The following is an 18600-nucleotide window of genomic DNA, read 5'->3' on the forward strand; positions in this document are numbered from 1 at the left end:
CTTTAATATAAATATGGCAGTATCACAGAAGTAACTTCTGTATGATTTTCTGAGTAAAGAAAAGGAAAGGCTAAACAGTAAAATGTATCCTTGTGTATAGCACTTGAAGGGAGGGTTCCACTTTAAAGTATTGCTTAAGTCTCAAAAGAAATACCTACAGCAACAAAATGTTTTTTAAAAAAAGCAAATAATGAAGCATTTATAGACAAAATAACAAAAAAAGTGTGGTTTCAGTCCTCTAACATGTAAAGTACACTTAGCCCTGTGATGGATGAATAGAGAACTAGATAATATTTAACTGTTTAATATAAATAAATTGCAATCACCTCTCTCTCTTTCCTGCACTCGGACTCCCTGTGCTCCAAGTCATCACGTGTTCTGTGGAGTTCAGAGGTCAAGTGTCTCAAGTCCTCAGTCAGTTTTTCATTCGCTGACTGCAACTGATCCATCTGCTCCCGCAGGTTCATGTTCACTTGTGCTAGGCTGCTGTTCCTGCAGGGGGAAAGAGACACTGTATTATTCCCAAAATGTAAATTAAAATAAAACAATCACCATGAATTCATATTACCACATAGTCAACTAGAGAGAGCTACATTATATGGACAAAAGTATTCGGAGTCTTGACCATTACACCAACAGGGACTGAAATTACATTTTATTCAAATACATATACTTTAAAATGGAGCTGATCCCCCTTTTACAGCGATAACAGCTTCCACTCTTCTTGGAAGGCTTTCCACAAGATGTTGGAGTGTTTCTGTGGGAATTTGTGCCCATTCATTCTGTAGAGCATTTATGAGGTCAGACACTGATGTTGGACGAGAAGGCCTGGCTCATAATCTCCGTTACAGTTCCTCCCAAAGGTGTTCGATGGAGTTGAGGTCAGGGCTCTGTGCAGGCCAGTCAAGTTCTTCCACACCAAACTCATCAAACCATGTCTTTGTAGTCCTTGCTTTGTGCACTGGGGCACAGTCATGTTGGAATAGAAAAGAGCCTTCCCCAAACTATTGCCACAAAGTTGGAAGCATAGCATTGTCCAAAATGACTTGGTATGCTAAAGCATTAAGTTTGCCCTTCACTGGAGATAAAGGGCCTAGCCCAAACCATGAAAAACAGCCCCATACACCATTATCCCTCCTACACCAAACTTTGCAGTTGGCATAATGTAGTCAGCCAGGTAACTTTCTTCCTGAATCCACCAAACCCAGACTCGCCCATCTGACTCCCAAACAGAGAAGCGAGATCCATCACTCCACAGAACACATTTCCACTGCTCCACAGTCCAGTGTCGGTGTGCTTTACACCACTTCATACGACGCTTGGCATTGGTCTTGGTGATGTGAGGCTTGCATGCAGCTGCTCAGCCATGGAAACACATTCCATTAAGCTTCCGCCACACAGTTTTTGTGCTTACATTAATGCCAGTGGAAGTTCGGAATTATTCAGCTATGGAATCAGCAGAGCGTTGGAGACTTTTACAAACCATGCACTTTAGCAGTCCTTGACCCCGATCTGTGATTTTATGTGGTCTTCCGCTTTGTGGCTGAGTTGCTGTTGTACCTAAATGCTTCCACTTTCTAATAACATCACTTACAGTTGACTGTGAAATACCCAGCAGAGATGAAATTTCACAAACCGTCTTATTGCAAAGGTGGCATCCTATCACAGTACCACGCTTGAAGTCACTGAGCTCTTCAGAACGACCAATTTTGTATCACAAATGTTTGTAAATGGAGACTGCATGGCTAAGTGCTTGATTTATCCACCTGGCAACGGGTCTGATTGAAACACCTCAATTCAATAATTAACAGATGTGGCCAAATACTTTTTCCCATATAGTGATGCCTTAAAGACACCTTGGTGGCTTGTATCATCATGAGTTGTGCCACCATGCAGAGAGGGAGTAGGGTCATTATGATACGAATCACAGAGGGAGGGTGGCCTTCTCTCCCGGGAGTACGGAGGGCTCTTTGAAATTCGTGAGTCTCCCGAATGTTCCGGGAGAGTATGCAAGTATGGCTATGAGTAAACTCTAAGTTATTTAAGCCCTATGTCATATTTTTGGGCATTTGAAAACCTGACCACTCCCCTAATAACTATGTGCAAATATATGTCTATCCAAGCTACTGTATTGTGAGAGGGTAATTACAGTTCTATTAGACTGACAGTAGAGATAAGGGGATTCTGGAAAAGAGAAAGCAAGCAGACTTACTAGTACCCACAGAGCAACTAGGTAAATATTTTTATATATTTCCTTTAGAAAAGTATAAAGGGAAAAAATAAACAACTAGGGTTACAGACCCTTTACTATTTAATATAATAAGATAATTTGATAATAGTTATGATCATGATTAATGCATTTGCTGTCGATAAAAAACCTTCAGCCAACAGCCTCTATATAGGATCAGTGTATAGCAGAAAAAATTGCAAAACTTTGTTAATATCTTTTTGATAAAAAAACAATGGTAGGACCCTTAGTTTAATCAGCAAGAACATATAGCGTGTAAGTATTTTCCATAACACTAATACAGCCCCATCCAACTATAACTGTGCTATAGAAATTAACCACTTATCTGAATAAACACATATGTGTATATACTGCAAACTGTGATCTTATAAATGTAAAAACTATTTTGTGGAATGCGTGTGACATATTTTCCTGTACATATGTCATCACTCACTCTTAAATATGGCAGTTCATTCAGAGAGGTTGGCCAAGTGTCAACTTGTTTTTTTATAGGCCACCATTGCCTGTCCTAACCTGATCCCCCCCCATACAATGCCCAGAGTATGAAGTGTCTAGGGCTTAAAGGGGCAAGTTGCCATGTTATCCATTTAATTACTGCCAAATGTAAATGATACAGTTTCTGCAGCTCATTAAAATCATTAAAGATAGAGACTTGGGTGGTGGTGTATTAAAGCTAATTGGCAAATTCAGCAGATACGAGTTCACTCCCATCCTGTCCAATCAGGTGTGGGGAAAACAAGTCACCTGACCCCCCACCCCCCACTTAACTGGACAGTTGACAGGCGATCTCAGTTCCACCACACTTGTGCAACATATAACTATATTAAAATATCCCCTAATGCCAATCAGCCTCTGAACCTTGTAATTTATGTGCGTCGGAAAATAAGGGGATCATTTGGCTACCCTGGAATTTTTTGAAGTTTAGCTCTTACTAAATTCCCATGATACTCAGGTTTTATTGAATAAATAAAGCATATTTATTACTATGTATGACTGTTGTGTTAACTTTATTGATGTACGAGTCATGTAGAGTTATATCCAAATAAACATTCATATCAGCGGTTACTACAGGGGTATTTATTGTCACTCCATTTAGGACAAAGGTGATGCTGTAAAAGATCTTGTGTTCAGCATTTGTTAATGAGTGATGTCCCCGGTCATACCTCTGGTGTTCCTCCTCCAGTCTGGTCATGGTGTTCTTTAGCTCGGTGCTGTGATCCTGGTCAATCCTGTGCAGAGTAGACTCTGCCGACTCCAACCGTGTCTGTAACTAATAAACCACATTCCTAGGTCAACATGTTTGAGGGTTAGTGAGGTCATAATAGAAATGGATTTATTAATGTAAGTTGTATGTTTTCCTACTTAATGTTCCTGTTTGTTGCTTAATCTTTATCAGCCATCTAATTTTTCCCAGTAAAGATATCAGAGGAGTGTGGGTTAGAGGATTATGATTTTCTTGTAGAGAGCACAAATAATAATGGTAATTATGGAATTTTTATTCACAAAGCCCAATGTAGCATTACCTGTAAACATCACTTTCTAAATTATAGAAAAATGTAAGTTCTTTAGGGCAAATATTGCTTTCCGGATACTATTATGTACTATTGCATTTAACTGTAATTGTGTTCATCCTGGGTTCTAACTCTCTGTACATACCAGCTGAGCCACTGAATCTCTCTGAATACCAGTGTGTTGTAGTCTCTTCTCTCACTGTACAAAAGTGCGTATTCAGCAGTGTCAATCAGTCAATCAGAGAAGAGCTGCTACATTATAGAACCTCCAACAGTGTCAGTTCTAGAGTTCTACGGCTTGTTTCCATGTTGCCTTCCTGTGATCCTGACTTTGGATATGTCTTCTGACTCTAGGGCTCATTTAATAAAACTGCATTAAGATGAAACATTGCAGCTAAAGGTACCAACCAATCAGATGCTTGCTAACATGCATAGGACAGATAAAACATATTTGCCAATTGGTAGTTGTTGTTGATGTAGTTCAGTGCAAATTTTGCACCTAAATACAAATGAGTCCTACTGTGTTCCTATCCCGCTGTTTACCTGCAGTTACATCCTGGTCCTGAGCTGGTGCATTTAAGAATACCACATGTCAGCGGCACTACATCACTATCATGTTTACTCAATTCAATTATAATATATACTTTTGTGCAATTTCTGTGGTAGGGGACAAATCGTGTACATTATCTAACATATCTAGAAAATCTGACTGAGATTTTCTTTGGTCACTAATGGGAACCAAAGTGGATGTTAATATATATTGTGGCATCCAATCTCATGAATGTGGTAAATATTTTGCTCTGTCCAGGTAACACTCTCCTTGTACCCAGTTTGGTTTACCACTTACAGGAGGATTTGTTTTAATATTACAATTGAAAATATTTTATATAAAGAGGGAGACAAAACAAATATATCTCCATACGTGATGGACAAGGTCATATGAATCTACAACAACGTTCCACAACTCCAATTCTACCTACACTGCCTCTGATGTTGAAAATTAAAGGGGCTTTACACCTTTGGTTAACTTTAATTAATTGTTTTTTGAGTGCCCTCCAGTGACCCTTATTAAATACATTGTATTATATTTCTGCATGCTGTCTGTGTTTTTCATTAACTTGGATGTACACACAGTGGGGGCAGCCATTTTGGGAGCTAAACTAAGATTCAAGAGAATGTAGCCAATGAAGTTACTAGGAACCAGTACCTCATGAAAAGTATGAGAGTTGGGCAATACCTCAGAAATGTTGCTGGTTTCTAGTAAAATGTGTACTGGTTAGGCCCAAAAAATGAATAGCTCCAGTATGTGTAGCCTAAATAAACATGTCTGCCTAGATAATATAAAGGTTATGGCCTAGGTTCCCAAAGTGTGCGCTGCGGCTCCCAGGGGTGCCGCGGCGCTGTCACAGGGGTGCCGTGGCCAGGAGGAGAAAAAAAACAAAAAAACTTACCAATCCGGCGGCGCCCGGGACCCAGCATCCTTCTCCCTCCTCGCTTCTCAATGAATGATGGGCATGACATCATCACGCCCGACATTCAGTGACAAGCAGCAGGAGAGAGGATGCTGGGTCCCAGGCAGCGCCGAATTGGTAAGACAGAAGAAAAGACAAAAGAAATAGAAGGTTAAGTATGGTAAGTAAAGAAACAGGGGAATGGCGATAGGAAACAGCAATGGAGGGGCAAAAGAATGAAGGAGGGGGCAGAGGGAGGATGCAGAGGGGGCAGAGCGAGTGGATGCAGAGGGGGCAGAGCATGTGGATGCAGAGGGGCACAGAGTGTGTGGATGAAGGAGGGCACAGAGTTTGTGGAGATGAAGGAGGGCATAGAGTGAGTGGATGCAGGGCCACAGAGTGTGTGGATGAAGGAGGGCACAGAGTTTGTGGAGATGAAGGAGGGCACAGAGTGAGTGGATGTAGGGCACAGAGTTTGTGGAGATGAAGGAGGGCACAGAGTGCGTGGAGATGAAGGACGGCACAATGTGTAAATTATTCTTTGATAGAAATATAATTGAAAAAAATATATAAAAATATTCTTTTCACTTGGATTTATGTGTATTATTTTTGCATACAGCTAAATAAGTATTTCTGTCCTGACCTAAATACTTATTACGTTTTTTTGCCCCAACTACTTATAAAACGGTACTGCTCTGTAACTATTTTGGAGGTGTGCTTTGAAAAAATTATGGAGACTCTAAGGGTGCCGCGAACTGAAAAAGTTTGGGAACCACTGGGTTATGGTGATAAACAGAGGATTAATCCACTGAGAAAAATAATAAATATGTATTTAGAAAAAACTTCAGAATTACATCCATAAACCAATAATTTAAAGATGTTTGAAGGTGTAAAATTCCTTTAAATACAAGTTCTGAGGTAACATTTCCCTCCTATCACATGTTTTAGCATTCTTTATCGGAACCCACCTCAGTATGTACATTTTTTTACCTTCTACAAAAAACACAGAACTGAGCACACCTGCAGCCCAGTGAGGGAGAGAGGTATTCAGACTCAGTATACAATGGAAGAGAACACAAAAGGTGCATAGCTTTTGCACATTAATATGTGTCTACAGCAACCACAGGTGCTTAGTGGAATGGGCTGGATAGGATTTAAGCCATACACCAATGTTTCTGCAGCTGGTGGAGCATGAACTTGATGCCAAAGACATTTAAATGTAATAGTAAACATTGTTTTTAACCTAGTAATTGAAATACCAATTCAGACTTGTTTAGCACAATATTCCTAAATATTTTTCACATTCCTAGCATTTTGAAAACATAAGCTCAACATGTTCCGTGTTACATGTCATTAATACGACATTTTTTTCATCACTCATTGATGTGTTCAGCTGACTTCCAGGAATGACTAACACTGTAATGCTAACAGTAACAAGAATGTCCATGTTTACACACTAACGACTATTGCCCTCACTGACGAGCTCTATTACATAATATCAACTTTAATTTCAATTCTACATTGTAAAACCATGCGGCCACACATACAAGATTTTACATGTATCTCGATTGGATAAAGCATATATATATATATTGTCGAAGTCAGTAAATTGGATAAAGTCATTTCAATTAATATCGAGCAAACTTGATTGTCTTTGTCTGAAATTATGCGTAGAGCACGCTACGGCGTGGAAGGGCGTATCCAGCCGCAACACGTGGCAATAACAGTTTTTACACTTTTGTATACATTCGCACAAACACACACATTTGTAAATAGTACATATTAATCGTAGTCGCAACACATAGTTATTTATGTCAAAATATAGTAGTGCTTATATGTAATATTATAAGTTATATGCATATTAGTGATACATATGGTTCAGGTTAAAGGAAACGTGTCATGTCTGATATCATATTGATCCCCTTTACATCAGCAGCTGTCCGGTGCATTCGGCGAAGAGATCGCACATTGCATACTCTAGTTATTGATGTTAGGGAATAAACCTTTAATATGATGCTGACTGTAAAATGCTAATGGACTGGTTGTAATTGGAGTTTTGGCGGGAAGAACCGAGCTCATCCCCTGGCGAGATGACCCCCACCTTTGGATTCCTTAGATTGAACTAGCCTATGATCTGCAACCCCCTGGACCTTCCTGAAGCCTGGACCAATAGAAGCAAGCCACACCATCTGCATTGTTTCACTGTATTTCTGTTTATAAGCAGGAGCTTTTCATCCAGTGATCAGACATCTTGTCCACAGACTTCAGACCTGAATGACTGTTCACTGGATCCAGAGCGCCTGCAATAAGTAACGGCTGTACTTACTATTATTTCGCTTGAATTATTCTACTACTTTTTGAGAATAAATATTTGTGCGTTGGAAACACCAATCGAGATTCGACAATCGTTATTGGATAGCAACAAAACGTGCATAACAATATATATATATATATATATATATATATATATATATATATATATATATAATTTTTTTTTTAAGGTATTTGAACAAAAAAGGGATAAAGTCTGTTCTCTTGCCACCATATAGGATAACAAATGACATAAGATGTTTATTTATTCTACCCCCCATCTCATTGTCCACTTGTTATAATATTAGATAATACACCTGACTATATGAGGTTACTCATCCATCCTTTGATGTCATATCTAGCTTCTGGCTTCCGTGTCCCCTCCCCGTCACCTGTTATTGACTATAGAGTGTTAAGCTGGGATAGCACATTGTAATGGCGAATCAGCCAGCCCTGGTGAGTGCCTGTAAGGTAAGTGTGAGCTCAGTCTAAGATTATAAGATTAAACTACATCTTCCATGATGTAAGGTCCTAATGTAGAACTACATTTTGCCCATGACCATGAAGTCATCCAGATTATTGAATTACAAACAAGAACAAAAAACTATAATGGTAGAGGGTAAACAACTGGCACACACCCAGGACACATGTGAGCCATAATACTCTCATTTGTATTATATATGATGACAAAAGTGCAGGCTTTATTCCTTTTTATTTGATCTTCCTATGTACATGGCTGAGTTATGCTGTACGTCATGGGGGATTGGAGGAACAATACCAACATAAGAACTGTATATGAACTGTTCTTGTGAGATTTGAATGATTTCATCAATGTATAAAAGTGACAGGCATCCTGATACACTCCAGGATCCGCATGGGCCGCCCTATAACCTTTAACAGGGCCACACATTACCCTTAACCTCAGTAATAAATTACAACAATACATTTAATCAAACAAACAGTTATCTATCAGTAATTACATATCAGCGGGTATTTTAAACAAATGTTACAATCGATACACACAAATCTGACAACAAAGTGGGAAGAGAGCTGGGGCCTCAGATAAAGACTCGGGGGGAGGGGTAATTAAGGCTTGGAGGGCCGCCTATGAGGACACATGCCCACCCTTTCAGGGATGTCAAGTATTATTTTAAGTCATGTGACTGACAGCTCTGTTCTATGTGCTACGGTCAGATTCCCTCATGTACAAAGTGAGTGGGAAGATGTCCTCTCCTGCACTGCCCATCTTAGTTTTATTAGATTCATTTGTCACAATAGTCTGGACTAGAATCCAGTATGGCTGCTATTTCCTAATAATACTCATCAGCACGGCAAATGGGTGGACAATGCTGTGCTAGTTTCTGATCCGCGAGGTGCAAAGAGAACAGAGGTGTCAGAATGTCGAAATCCACCAGCGTCTGAACAAGCGGTGGGGATGAGTACCAATATATTATTATGTGGGTAGTACGCAGTTAAAGATAACCTGTCACCTACATACAGTGAGACATTTTGTGGGCTGCACCAGCATATCTATTTGCTAAGAACCAGTGACAATGCTGAGACAGAGCTTGCCTAATATTCATGAGGTCTGATGAATATTCATGAGGTCTGATTAATATTCATGCGGTCTGACTTATAGTCATAAAGTACTAGTATCTAGTGAATTGACAAGCTACATTCTGCTGAATATTACTTCAGCCCACATAATGGATGCATCCACTACTTGTAAGCTACAGGTCCATTTTATTTTTGTGTGGAGAAATGGTTTAGGGAAAGGCCCTATTGGCTAACATTTGCTGTCTTGTTATATGATTTTAGATCATGTGATCTGGTTGGTACACTCCCCTGAGGTGACTAAAGAGTAAATCACTTACCAACAATCTCTGCTGCTCATTGTCAGAGGATTTCTCCAGGAGCTGTTGTTCTAGTTCTCCACACCTGCTCTTATACTGTAAGACCTAGAAAACAGGCACATGGGACAATATTAGAGGAGTATTTTGTGGAAAAGAGATGATATGCAGTAAAATGATTTGCCAAATCTAAGTTTAGTGTAAATGACCTGTGTGACACACGAGAAATCAACAAAAATAATTTAGTCAAATGATACAAAATAGTGCAATAAAATAACACATTAACCTAAAATGCACTATACAATTATTGAGCTATAATAGTCAGTCTGATGCATATATGATCACCTTGGCAAAAAGCTTGATTACTAATGCCTTTATATTTCATCTCAAAATTACTGATCAACTATGAGATAAATGATCATTTATCTTCTCAGATTACTGACTGCAACAATATCTTCTTAAATGACTGATCTCTTATCATCTCAACATAATTATTGATCTCCTACTATCTTAACATAGTAACTGAAGCCTATCACTTCATTGTCATTGCTGATTTCTTATCATATCAACATGATTACTGATTCCCAATCACATCAATGTGACTACTGATAATCTACCATCTCAACATATTACTGATCATTTATCATATCAACATGATTACTGATTCCCTATCATGTCAATTGTTGATCCACTCATGTGAACATTGCAGATCTCTGATCGCCTCAATATGATTACCATCATCACTTAGTGGTTAGCACTTCTGGGGTCATGAGTTCGATTCCAGACCATGGTCTTATCTGTGTGTAGTTTGTATGTTCTCCCCGTGTTTGCATGGGTTTCCTCCGGGTGCTCCGGTTTCCTCCCACACTCCAAAAACATACTGGTAGGTTAATTGGCTGCAATTAAATTGCCCTTAGTCTCTCGGTCTGTGTGTGTGTAAGTTAGATTGTAAGCTCCAATAGGGCAGGGACTGATGTGAATGAGTTCTCTGTACAGCTCTGCGCAATTAGTGGTGCTATATAAATAAATAGATGATGATGATCACAGCATCAACAGGCAAGCAAATAAACACAATGTTCATCTCATAAAGTGGACTCACCTTATTCTGCAATCTCTGTACAAGATGGGCCTGCCGCTGCTGCCCCTCCTGGTAGGCAGCTAGTTTATGCTTATATGCCATCTCCTCTTCATGGAAGCGCCGCCTCAGATCTAACACTGTATCGCTGTCTCCAGAATGCAGTACCTGAGACTGCTCCAGCTATAAGAAAGCAGAGATTAGAATGAAGGACAACTAAGAGAAGCAACGTAATGCATAACTATAGTAGCTTTATAAATGTGTACATTGCAGTGTCAATATGTCATAGAGCTTTTTGGACACCAACTATGGAACTGGAACATTATAGTCTGCTATATGAAATGCTAGACTACATCATGTGCAATGTGTTTTGACGGGCAGCATGGTGGCTTAGCGGTTAGCACTTCCGCCTCACAGCACTGGGGTCATAAGTTTGATTCCCAACAATGGACTTATCTGTTTGGAGTTTGTATGTTCTCCCCATGTTTGCGTGGGTTTCCTCCGGGTGCTCTGGTTTCCTCCCACACTCCAAAAACATACTAGTAGGTTAATTGGCTGCTATCAAATTGACCTTAGTCTCTTTCGGTCTCCGTGTGTGTGTCATGGAATTTAGACTGTAAGCTCCAATGGGACAAGAACTGAAGTGAGTGAGTTCTCTGTACAGCACTGTGGAATGGGGCTATATAAATAACTGATGATGATGATGATTGTATTCAGTTTTCATATCCTGCTTGTTCTTGTGTATTATTAGTCACTCAGATCATCAAATGTTCACAGCATAGCCAATAACATTATGATAATGTTCCCAGTAGTACAGTAGTTGGGTGTGGTGATCTTGTCACTGGTGTGAATATGTCAGTTAGTACATTGATACATGTGACAGGGGATGTGTCATGGTGTGAGGGGAAAGGGGGGATGGAGGTAAGCAGGAAGCCACAGACTGAGAGTTAGATGGTGGAAGAAGCAGGGTCCCCCCAACAAGGGGTAGTGATGTGAGGCTCTTGTCACACTGATACAGAAAGATTGAAGTATCTCTATATGAATGGAAGTTCATGCATCCAACTTGTTTTCATAAACTCTTGTTACTAACTTATGCAACATTTTCAAAATGTACATTTTAATAGCTCTTCTTTATTACATCATATTTAGACTGTTGTCTAAAGCAGCACAGGAGAATAGTAAAGTGGGCCTGCTGGCTGCACACGGTGGAGGCAGCATAAACCAATAACTCACATAGCTCCCAACAGTTACATTTTTTCACTCAGGACAGAGAGCAGGAGAAGGGGACATGGTTATGCTAATTAAAGGCATGCCACGTCATCTTGGGGGTGTACCACATTCCCCAGGGACGGTGTCCAGACCCGTTCCCTAAGTAACACACCTTAAATGCCAATGTCACTGGTACGGTGACATTGAAGGGAGCATCTCCCAACTGTCCTGGGACAGGTGCATCTGTGGGGTCCAGAGCCTCCTCATCCTCTAGCCAGAGCAGTATCCTGGGAGCTGCAGTGCGTGCACAGCTGCAGATTCATATATTACATACTTACCTTTTTTTTACTTAATCTTCCCTGTAAAGACATGTAGCGTGGAAAAGATGCTGGGCACACAAAGTGGTGTGTGGAAATAAACCCTCACTCTTCTCTGTTTCTAATGCGGAAGCTTCATTGGTATATTTGGAAAGTTCCAATTTTGGACATTTTGTGACACGTGTGTGAGCCCAATTGCCAATGCTCTGTTCATAAATTAAAGAAATCAATGACCTCATTAACCGTTGTTTGGTCAGCAGACTCCTGCACTTTCTGAACCCCTTCCATCTGCTTGGATCTGTGCAGACTGACATACCACGTGTACAGGGACAGACCCCATCATTCTGTAGTCATGCCAACTAATGGACTGCAGCATGTGTAGCCAGCATAAGAGTGTTTTTCCAAGCATATTCTCATCCCACGGTGGCTAAGCTTAGCACTTCTGCCTCACAGCGCTGAGGTCATGAGTTCAATTCCTGACCATGGCCTTATGGGTGAGGAGTTTGCATGTTCTCCCCGTGTTTGTGTGGGTTTCCTCCTGGTGCTCGCTTTCCACCCACACTCCAAAGAGATACTGGTAAGTTAATTGGCTGCTATTAAAATTGACCCTAGTCTCTCTTTCTCTGTGTGTGTGTTAGGGAATTTAGACTGTAAGCCCCAATGGGGCAGGGACTGATGTAGGTGAGTTCTCTGTACAGCGCTGCGGAATCAGTGGCACTATATAAATAAATGATGATGATCCAATTTGTTTTATAATGACAATAATGCTCTTTACATTCCTATATTCCTGATTATTATATTCTCCATTTCTCTGTGCACACTACATCAACGCTGGTCACATCCATTATTCCTGTTCCCCGTGTTCATGTTCTCTCTCTCCTCACTAGTCCAGCACAATAGCTGTGTTTGTTTTTTTCTCTCTCTTTCCTCAGTTACTAATTGGTGCCGTTAGGGTGTCCTGTTTTTTATTTTCAGATATAGGCAGAACGAACTTAATTATAGTTACTTTTATACTTATTGAATCACTCCTCAAACCCACTAAGTCAATTTACAGCTAAAATTCCCCTTTAAAACTTATGCCCATGAAAACAAGCCATATACACAGACCTTTCTGTGCCCGAGGATACAAAGACATTGCAGAGGGGGTCAATTAATGGCTAAATGGCACTAAAACTGTTTGGAAATAATTATTAACTTGACAGCTCTCAATCTGATAAAAAACATTCATGTTCAACCAAATCCATGGAGAATTATTTATGTTGTCCAATAAAATGTGTCACTATATAAGCATTTCTGTTTGAAAGTGTGAAGTCTTGACATCTCCTGTGTTGCTAGAGGGGAGTTATGGGGGGAAGGAGATGGGAGTCGGAGATCACACGTCCCTGGGAAAGTGTTTGCGGGGAGGGCAGTGCTCCCACTGGGTTGTTAACAGCCAGACAGTTTATTTAGTGCTGTTATGAGAGAGCGTTAATTCTGCTCGGGAAGGTGGGAATCTGGCCCCGCAGGGGGAGCAGAGAGGTGCAGCTGGAGGGAATGATGCGAGCTCTGGTGTGAGGGACAAGGTCACAAAGCAGTCAAGGGCCTTGTCAGTGTGTTAGACTTGTGATACGCTGCCAAAGGCTGACACAGCACACAAGCAGAGATTAAGTCAAGATGTGTATGACAAGCAGATGGCATTGTGGGAGAAGCTTGACTCTTGCAAAGAGTAGTGCCAGTCTCGTTAAAACATTGGCAAGTTATTAGTGGAGCAATGTTTAATCCACAGAGCTGTGACTCAAACACTCCCCCTTACTTGGGGAGGTTCACATTCTCAACAGCTTCTTCCTCCGAATGCTGAGTGATAGAACATCAGAATGATAGCATTATCTCCATTTCTGAGACCTCTGGGAGAGTTCTCAGCACACAGATCCCTGTAGTTGGCATGACCACTGAATTACACATGTATCTGTAGCTAACTTGGGCACACAAAAGGGATGTGCAAATTGTCACGGATTCATTTGTTCACACAATGGGATGAACAAAAGGATCACAATAGCAAAATGCCTTCTGGAGCTCAATGCGGGTATAATGGTCATCAGGGAACAGAATATTTTGCTTGGCCTGATCGTCCCTTATCGGATTTTGATCAGAGGTGGTGATCATTTTGGTCCCACATGCAGCAATTTTGAACCGTCAATAAACATAAGTTTATTTGAAAACCAACATGGATTACATAAAATCAATTTAATCTACATCTAAAACATAGTTAAAAAATAATTCCAATTGTTTTTCTTCATCTTATTTTGATGGTACTTCCATTTTTTATTACAATTTTTTGTAGTACATTCAGCCTGGTACTTGTAAATCACTGGTCTAAACCAGGGGTCGGCAACCACCTTCATTAAACTAAAAATAATCAGTTTTTTCTGCTAAAAAATGCTTGGTTTAGCCTTATTTGTTGTACATCATGAGTGAGGGGTCATATGAACTTTATTAGGACTTTAGTAAATGTAATTTTGTGTGTCTGAATTGCTTCATTACAGCAGTAGAAAAATACGTTTAGAAGAGCACTTTACTGCAAAAGTACAACTGTAAGGCAGAAAATCCATCCAATTAAGTATAGAGACAGGATTGTGTTACCGCCACTTCCAACAAGGCAAATAATTCAAGTCCTTTTGCAGGACAGAAAAGTCTGTGTGGTTAACCGTAAAACACCTGATTTTGTGCAAAAGTAGACGCATGTCCCAAAACAGTATTCGCACTGTGCTTTTGTAGATGTGTTACAGCACACTGTGCTATAATCACCGTGTTATTAGGTGAGGTCAGTCATAGAGCTTTTCTGTAACTATACATAGTAAAATGCTAATTACATGGCATGATGTCTACAGAAAGCAGGACTGTCAGCATATGCATACAGTATGTGACCCCTCTTTACCTTTGTAATCAGGCTACGGTTTTTAATGGTAAGGTCATCGCGCTCAGCACGGGTTAGTGCTAGCAGGTCTTTCAAACGAAATAACTCATCCTGCAGAGATCTATTCTCCTCCTTTAGACTGAGGTCATGGTAAATTTCTGTGAAGCCTAGGGAGACAGAACACTGTTACTAAGGAGGTATGCATTCTATGTCGGACAGACTTATATTTACAAACATAGGTGAGGACAGGATATATACCATACAACAGTCCTAGGTCGCACTGGTTCTGCCCACTGCTCAGTATAATTGACAAAACTGGTTTATTCACAGATTGAATGAATGGTGACAAAAGCCCACTTGACATATCTACTATACTACAATTCTAACAAGGATTTACCAAAAGATGCACATCTGCAACCATGTAGGGACAAATAAGACAAGACGGGTGCATTACAAACCAGACCAAAAATACAGTAATTAGCAATTATGTAATACAGATAAGATAAAGGTCTAACACTTGTCAAACACAGTTAAATATCCAGTTTACAATAGCAACAATTACACAATTTGGTGAATGTGCCCCTAAAATCTCCTCTGTGGTCATGTGATGCAAACTGACAGAAGATATGACTCGGTGAACTTACTGTGAGTGGAGTCTTCGCTCAGACTCTGTGTGATAATCTCTCTTATACGTGCAGGGACAGGGGTGAGTGAGTCTCGCTCACTCTCACCACTGCGAACACTCAAGATCCTGTCTTCAGATGAGTTTTCTGGATTCAGGACTGTGCTCTCCAGACGCTGAAATAAACATTTTGTAAAATGTTTCAAATAGAAGATAAAATATTCATTTCTGATGGTAAATTGCTTTGCACGCTCTTACTAAACATTGATGCTAATAATATCCACTTAATACTAACTCACTTTTACGTCCTTTCACAAATGTACTTTGTTAAAATTACATCTCAAATCCCCCCTAATAAGTCTAGAAGCACGCAAGCTCACCACTGCTGGTAGCCGTAAATTAGCCAAGGGTTCAAAAATGCTTCCATCGACTATTACCTGGATTCACTTCATGAGGTATATTTACTAAACTGCGGGTTTGAAAAGTGGAGATGTTGCCTAATGCAACCAATCAGATTCTAGCTGTCATTTTGTAGAATGTACTAAATAAATGTCACATAAACGCAAAACAAATGAATTACACATGCTGCATGTCTGCTCGCTTTTACTATGCATCACACACATATCAGCTACTTGCAGTGTAGTCATTCAGCCTGTGTTATTCATGTTTCCAGATTTACATGGTTCATCTGGTGACACTATACACAAACAAGACTGGGAGAGCATAGCCAGAAATCAGTGCGAGAATTTGATCACAGAGTACTGTTAGGTAACTCGCATCCATTAGATATTTGTTTGGCCAAGAGAAATGCAATAACATATTAAATATATAATAATTATATAAATAATGATAATAAGTCATAGACCTTTAAGGTCTTTGTATATTTACCAACTGTGTCAAAACACCAGATACCCAAGTGGGAGTAGTGTACTGCTAGAATTACCGGGAAAAGTAAGAGACCTGTCAAGCGGTCTTGTCAATTCTGATGGCTGAATGGAAGCTGGCTACTTATTTCTGTAACCAGACAGGTGTCATGTATTCTCCCTGGAGAAGTTGTCACATCATGTTTCCCCAAGCAGACCAGGTATATAGTAATATTGTGCAAAATAGTATTATATTTCAACTTCTGTCTGTCTAACATGGCATTCGCTACACACCACAGTTTCAATTTCCTTACTGCTGTTATTAGTAAAACTGTACTATCACAGTTGCCAATAATTTAAAATAATTTCTAGGGACACTTTGTTGCTAAGCTGATGCATCACCATCATTTATTTATTTATATAGCACCACTAATTCCGCAGCGCTGTACAGAGAACTCACATCAGTCCCTGCCCCAATGGAGCTTACAGTCTATATTCCCTAACATACACATACTAGGGTCAATTTTGATAGCGGCCAATTATCCTACTAGTATGTTTTTGGAGTGTGGGAGGAAACCGGAGTACCAGGAGGAAATCCGCACAAACACGGGGAGAACATACAAACTCCACACAGATGGAAAACATATGAACACCAGCGAAGAAAAATATGATGCAGGAATTGAACTCACGACCCCAGTGTTGTAAGGCAGAAGTGCTAACCACTGAGCCACCGTGCTGCCCATCAATACACATCGCACATGATGTAGTCTAGGTGGGCGTTCTTATACTACAGTCCCCAATCATTACATGTTTTATAAAGCCATAATGTACTATTTATTTTATTTTAAATAATTCTATTCAATAAACATTAACATATACAGTCTAGATGATAAAAATAGTGATCATTGCATGTAGTATACAGCATAATAAGAAATGTTGTGTGCAAATGGTCAATATAAAAAACAGGGACATTCCAAAGGTACAAAAAAACAGGGACAAATCTTTGAAACCTGGGACTGTCCCTGGAAATTAGGGAAAGTATTATAATGATGTAGTACCATACATAGGGGCATATTCAATTGTCCACGGGATTGCCGAAAATCCCGCGGTCCGCAGACGATTACCGATATTACGGTAATCATGCGCGGAAAAACTGTTAATACGGTAATTTACTCGCTAGTTTTCAGCTCGCAGCTCAGCCGCGAGCTGAAATCCAGCGAGAGATTACCGTATTAACGGTAATATTTTTTCCGCGCTCGAACTTTGGAGCGCTTTGGAACAATTGAATATGCCCCATAATGTCTACTACCATAGAAAAGTATGTATTATTGTATATAATACCATAGAAAATTATGTATTACTGTACATAATGTCTACTACCATAGAAAATGGTGTATTACTGTATATAATGTCTACTACATAGAAAATGGTGTATTACTGTTCATAATGGTTACTACCATAGTATATGATGAATTACAATACACAATGCCTACTACCATAGGAAATGATGTATAACCATGTGTGGCTGGATCACGTAGAAATAACTTATTGTAGATATTTATTTTAATTAGTGGTGCAGTGCACCGCTGTATATCATTGCAAATGTACTGATTTTTTTACATTGTGTTGTATTTCTGTATAGGAAATTTATTTCTAATGTATTATGGCAGGTTAGAGAAAATCTGTTTTTCTGAAGTGACAAACACGTGCTTAAGCCTGAATGCCCAGTAGCAGGTCATTATCTATCATCCATATACTAGAGGGTGAAGTTTGTACACTTGTGAAGTTATTTAATTTGGTGGAATGCTCCCCCCATATAGAATTGGGGGGAGGGCCCAGCCTCCCAGGCCCCCGCATGCTCTGAGAAGTGCAAGACAGCGACCTCTTCTGAGTCTGAGAAAGTTCAAAACAGAGTGGGGCCTCCGGAGAGTGACCACTTGTGAGCCTGAGAAAGTTAGGAGGCGTGGAGTCTAAACATGCCCTGGTCTTCACCAGGGAACCCCGCAAGGGAGTTTGCTGCAAGGGATGTGCAGGTTGCGGCCCTCCAAGTTAGCTATCAGCGGAGTGGATGGTGAACAGGTGTGGTCGTGCAGGCAGAGATCAAACCGTACTGGCAAACTTGGTATCAAAGGGTAAGGTAAATCAGAGTCAGCAAGACAAAGGTCAAATACAGCGAGAGCAATCAGGCCGAAGGGAGATCCAGAAGCAGAACCAGGGATAGCCGGGTCGGTACACAGGAGGTCAGTCAGAG

General features: G+C 40.1%; 1 protein-coding gene across 2 annotated transcripts in view; it reads right to left on the reverse strand.

Moving 5' to 3' along the window:
- Positions 1-18600, reverse strand: part of CROCC2 (ciliary rootlet coiled-coil, rootletin family member 2) — a 105779-nt gene that overhangs the window by 68312 nt on the left and 18867 nt on the right. For both annotated transcript variants that reach the window (XM_075201797.1, XM_075201799.1), the window contains exons 2-7: positions 15509-15662; positions 14886-15031; positions 10470-10628; positions 9395-9478; positions 3412-3518; positions 327-492 (exon numbers count right to left, since the gene is read on the reverse strand). In XM_075201797.1, coding sequence (XP_075057898.1) covers positions 327-492; positions 3412-3518; positions 9395-9478; positions 10470-10628; positions 14886-15031; positions 15509-15662 — 816 coding nt within the window. The remainder of the gene's footprint in view (positions 1-326; positions 493-3411; positions 3519-9394; positions 9479-10469; positions 10629-14885; positions 15032-15508; positions 15663-18600) is intronic.

Source organism: Mixophyes fleayi, chromosome 3 (genome assembly GCF_038048845.1).
Source record: "Mixophyes fleayi isolate aMixFle1 chromosome 3, aMixFle1.hap1, whole genome shotgun sequence".
Taxonomy (NCBI): domain Eukaryota; kingdom Metazoa; phylum Chordata; class Amphibia; order Anura; family Limnodynastidae; genus Mixophyes; species Mixophyes fleayi.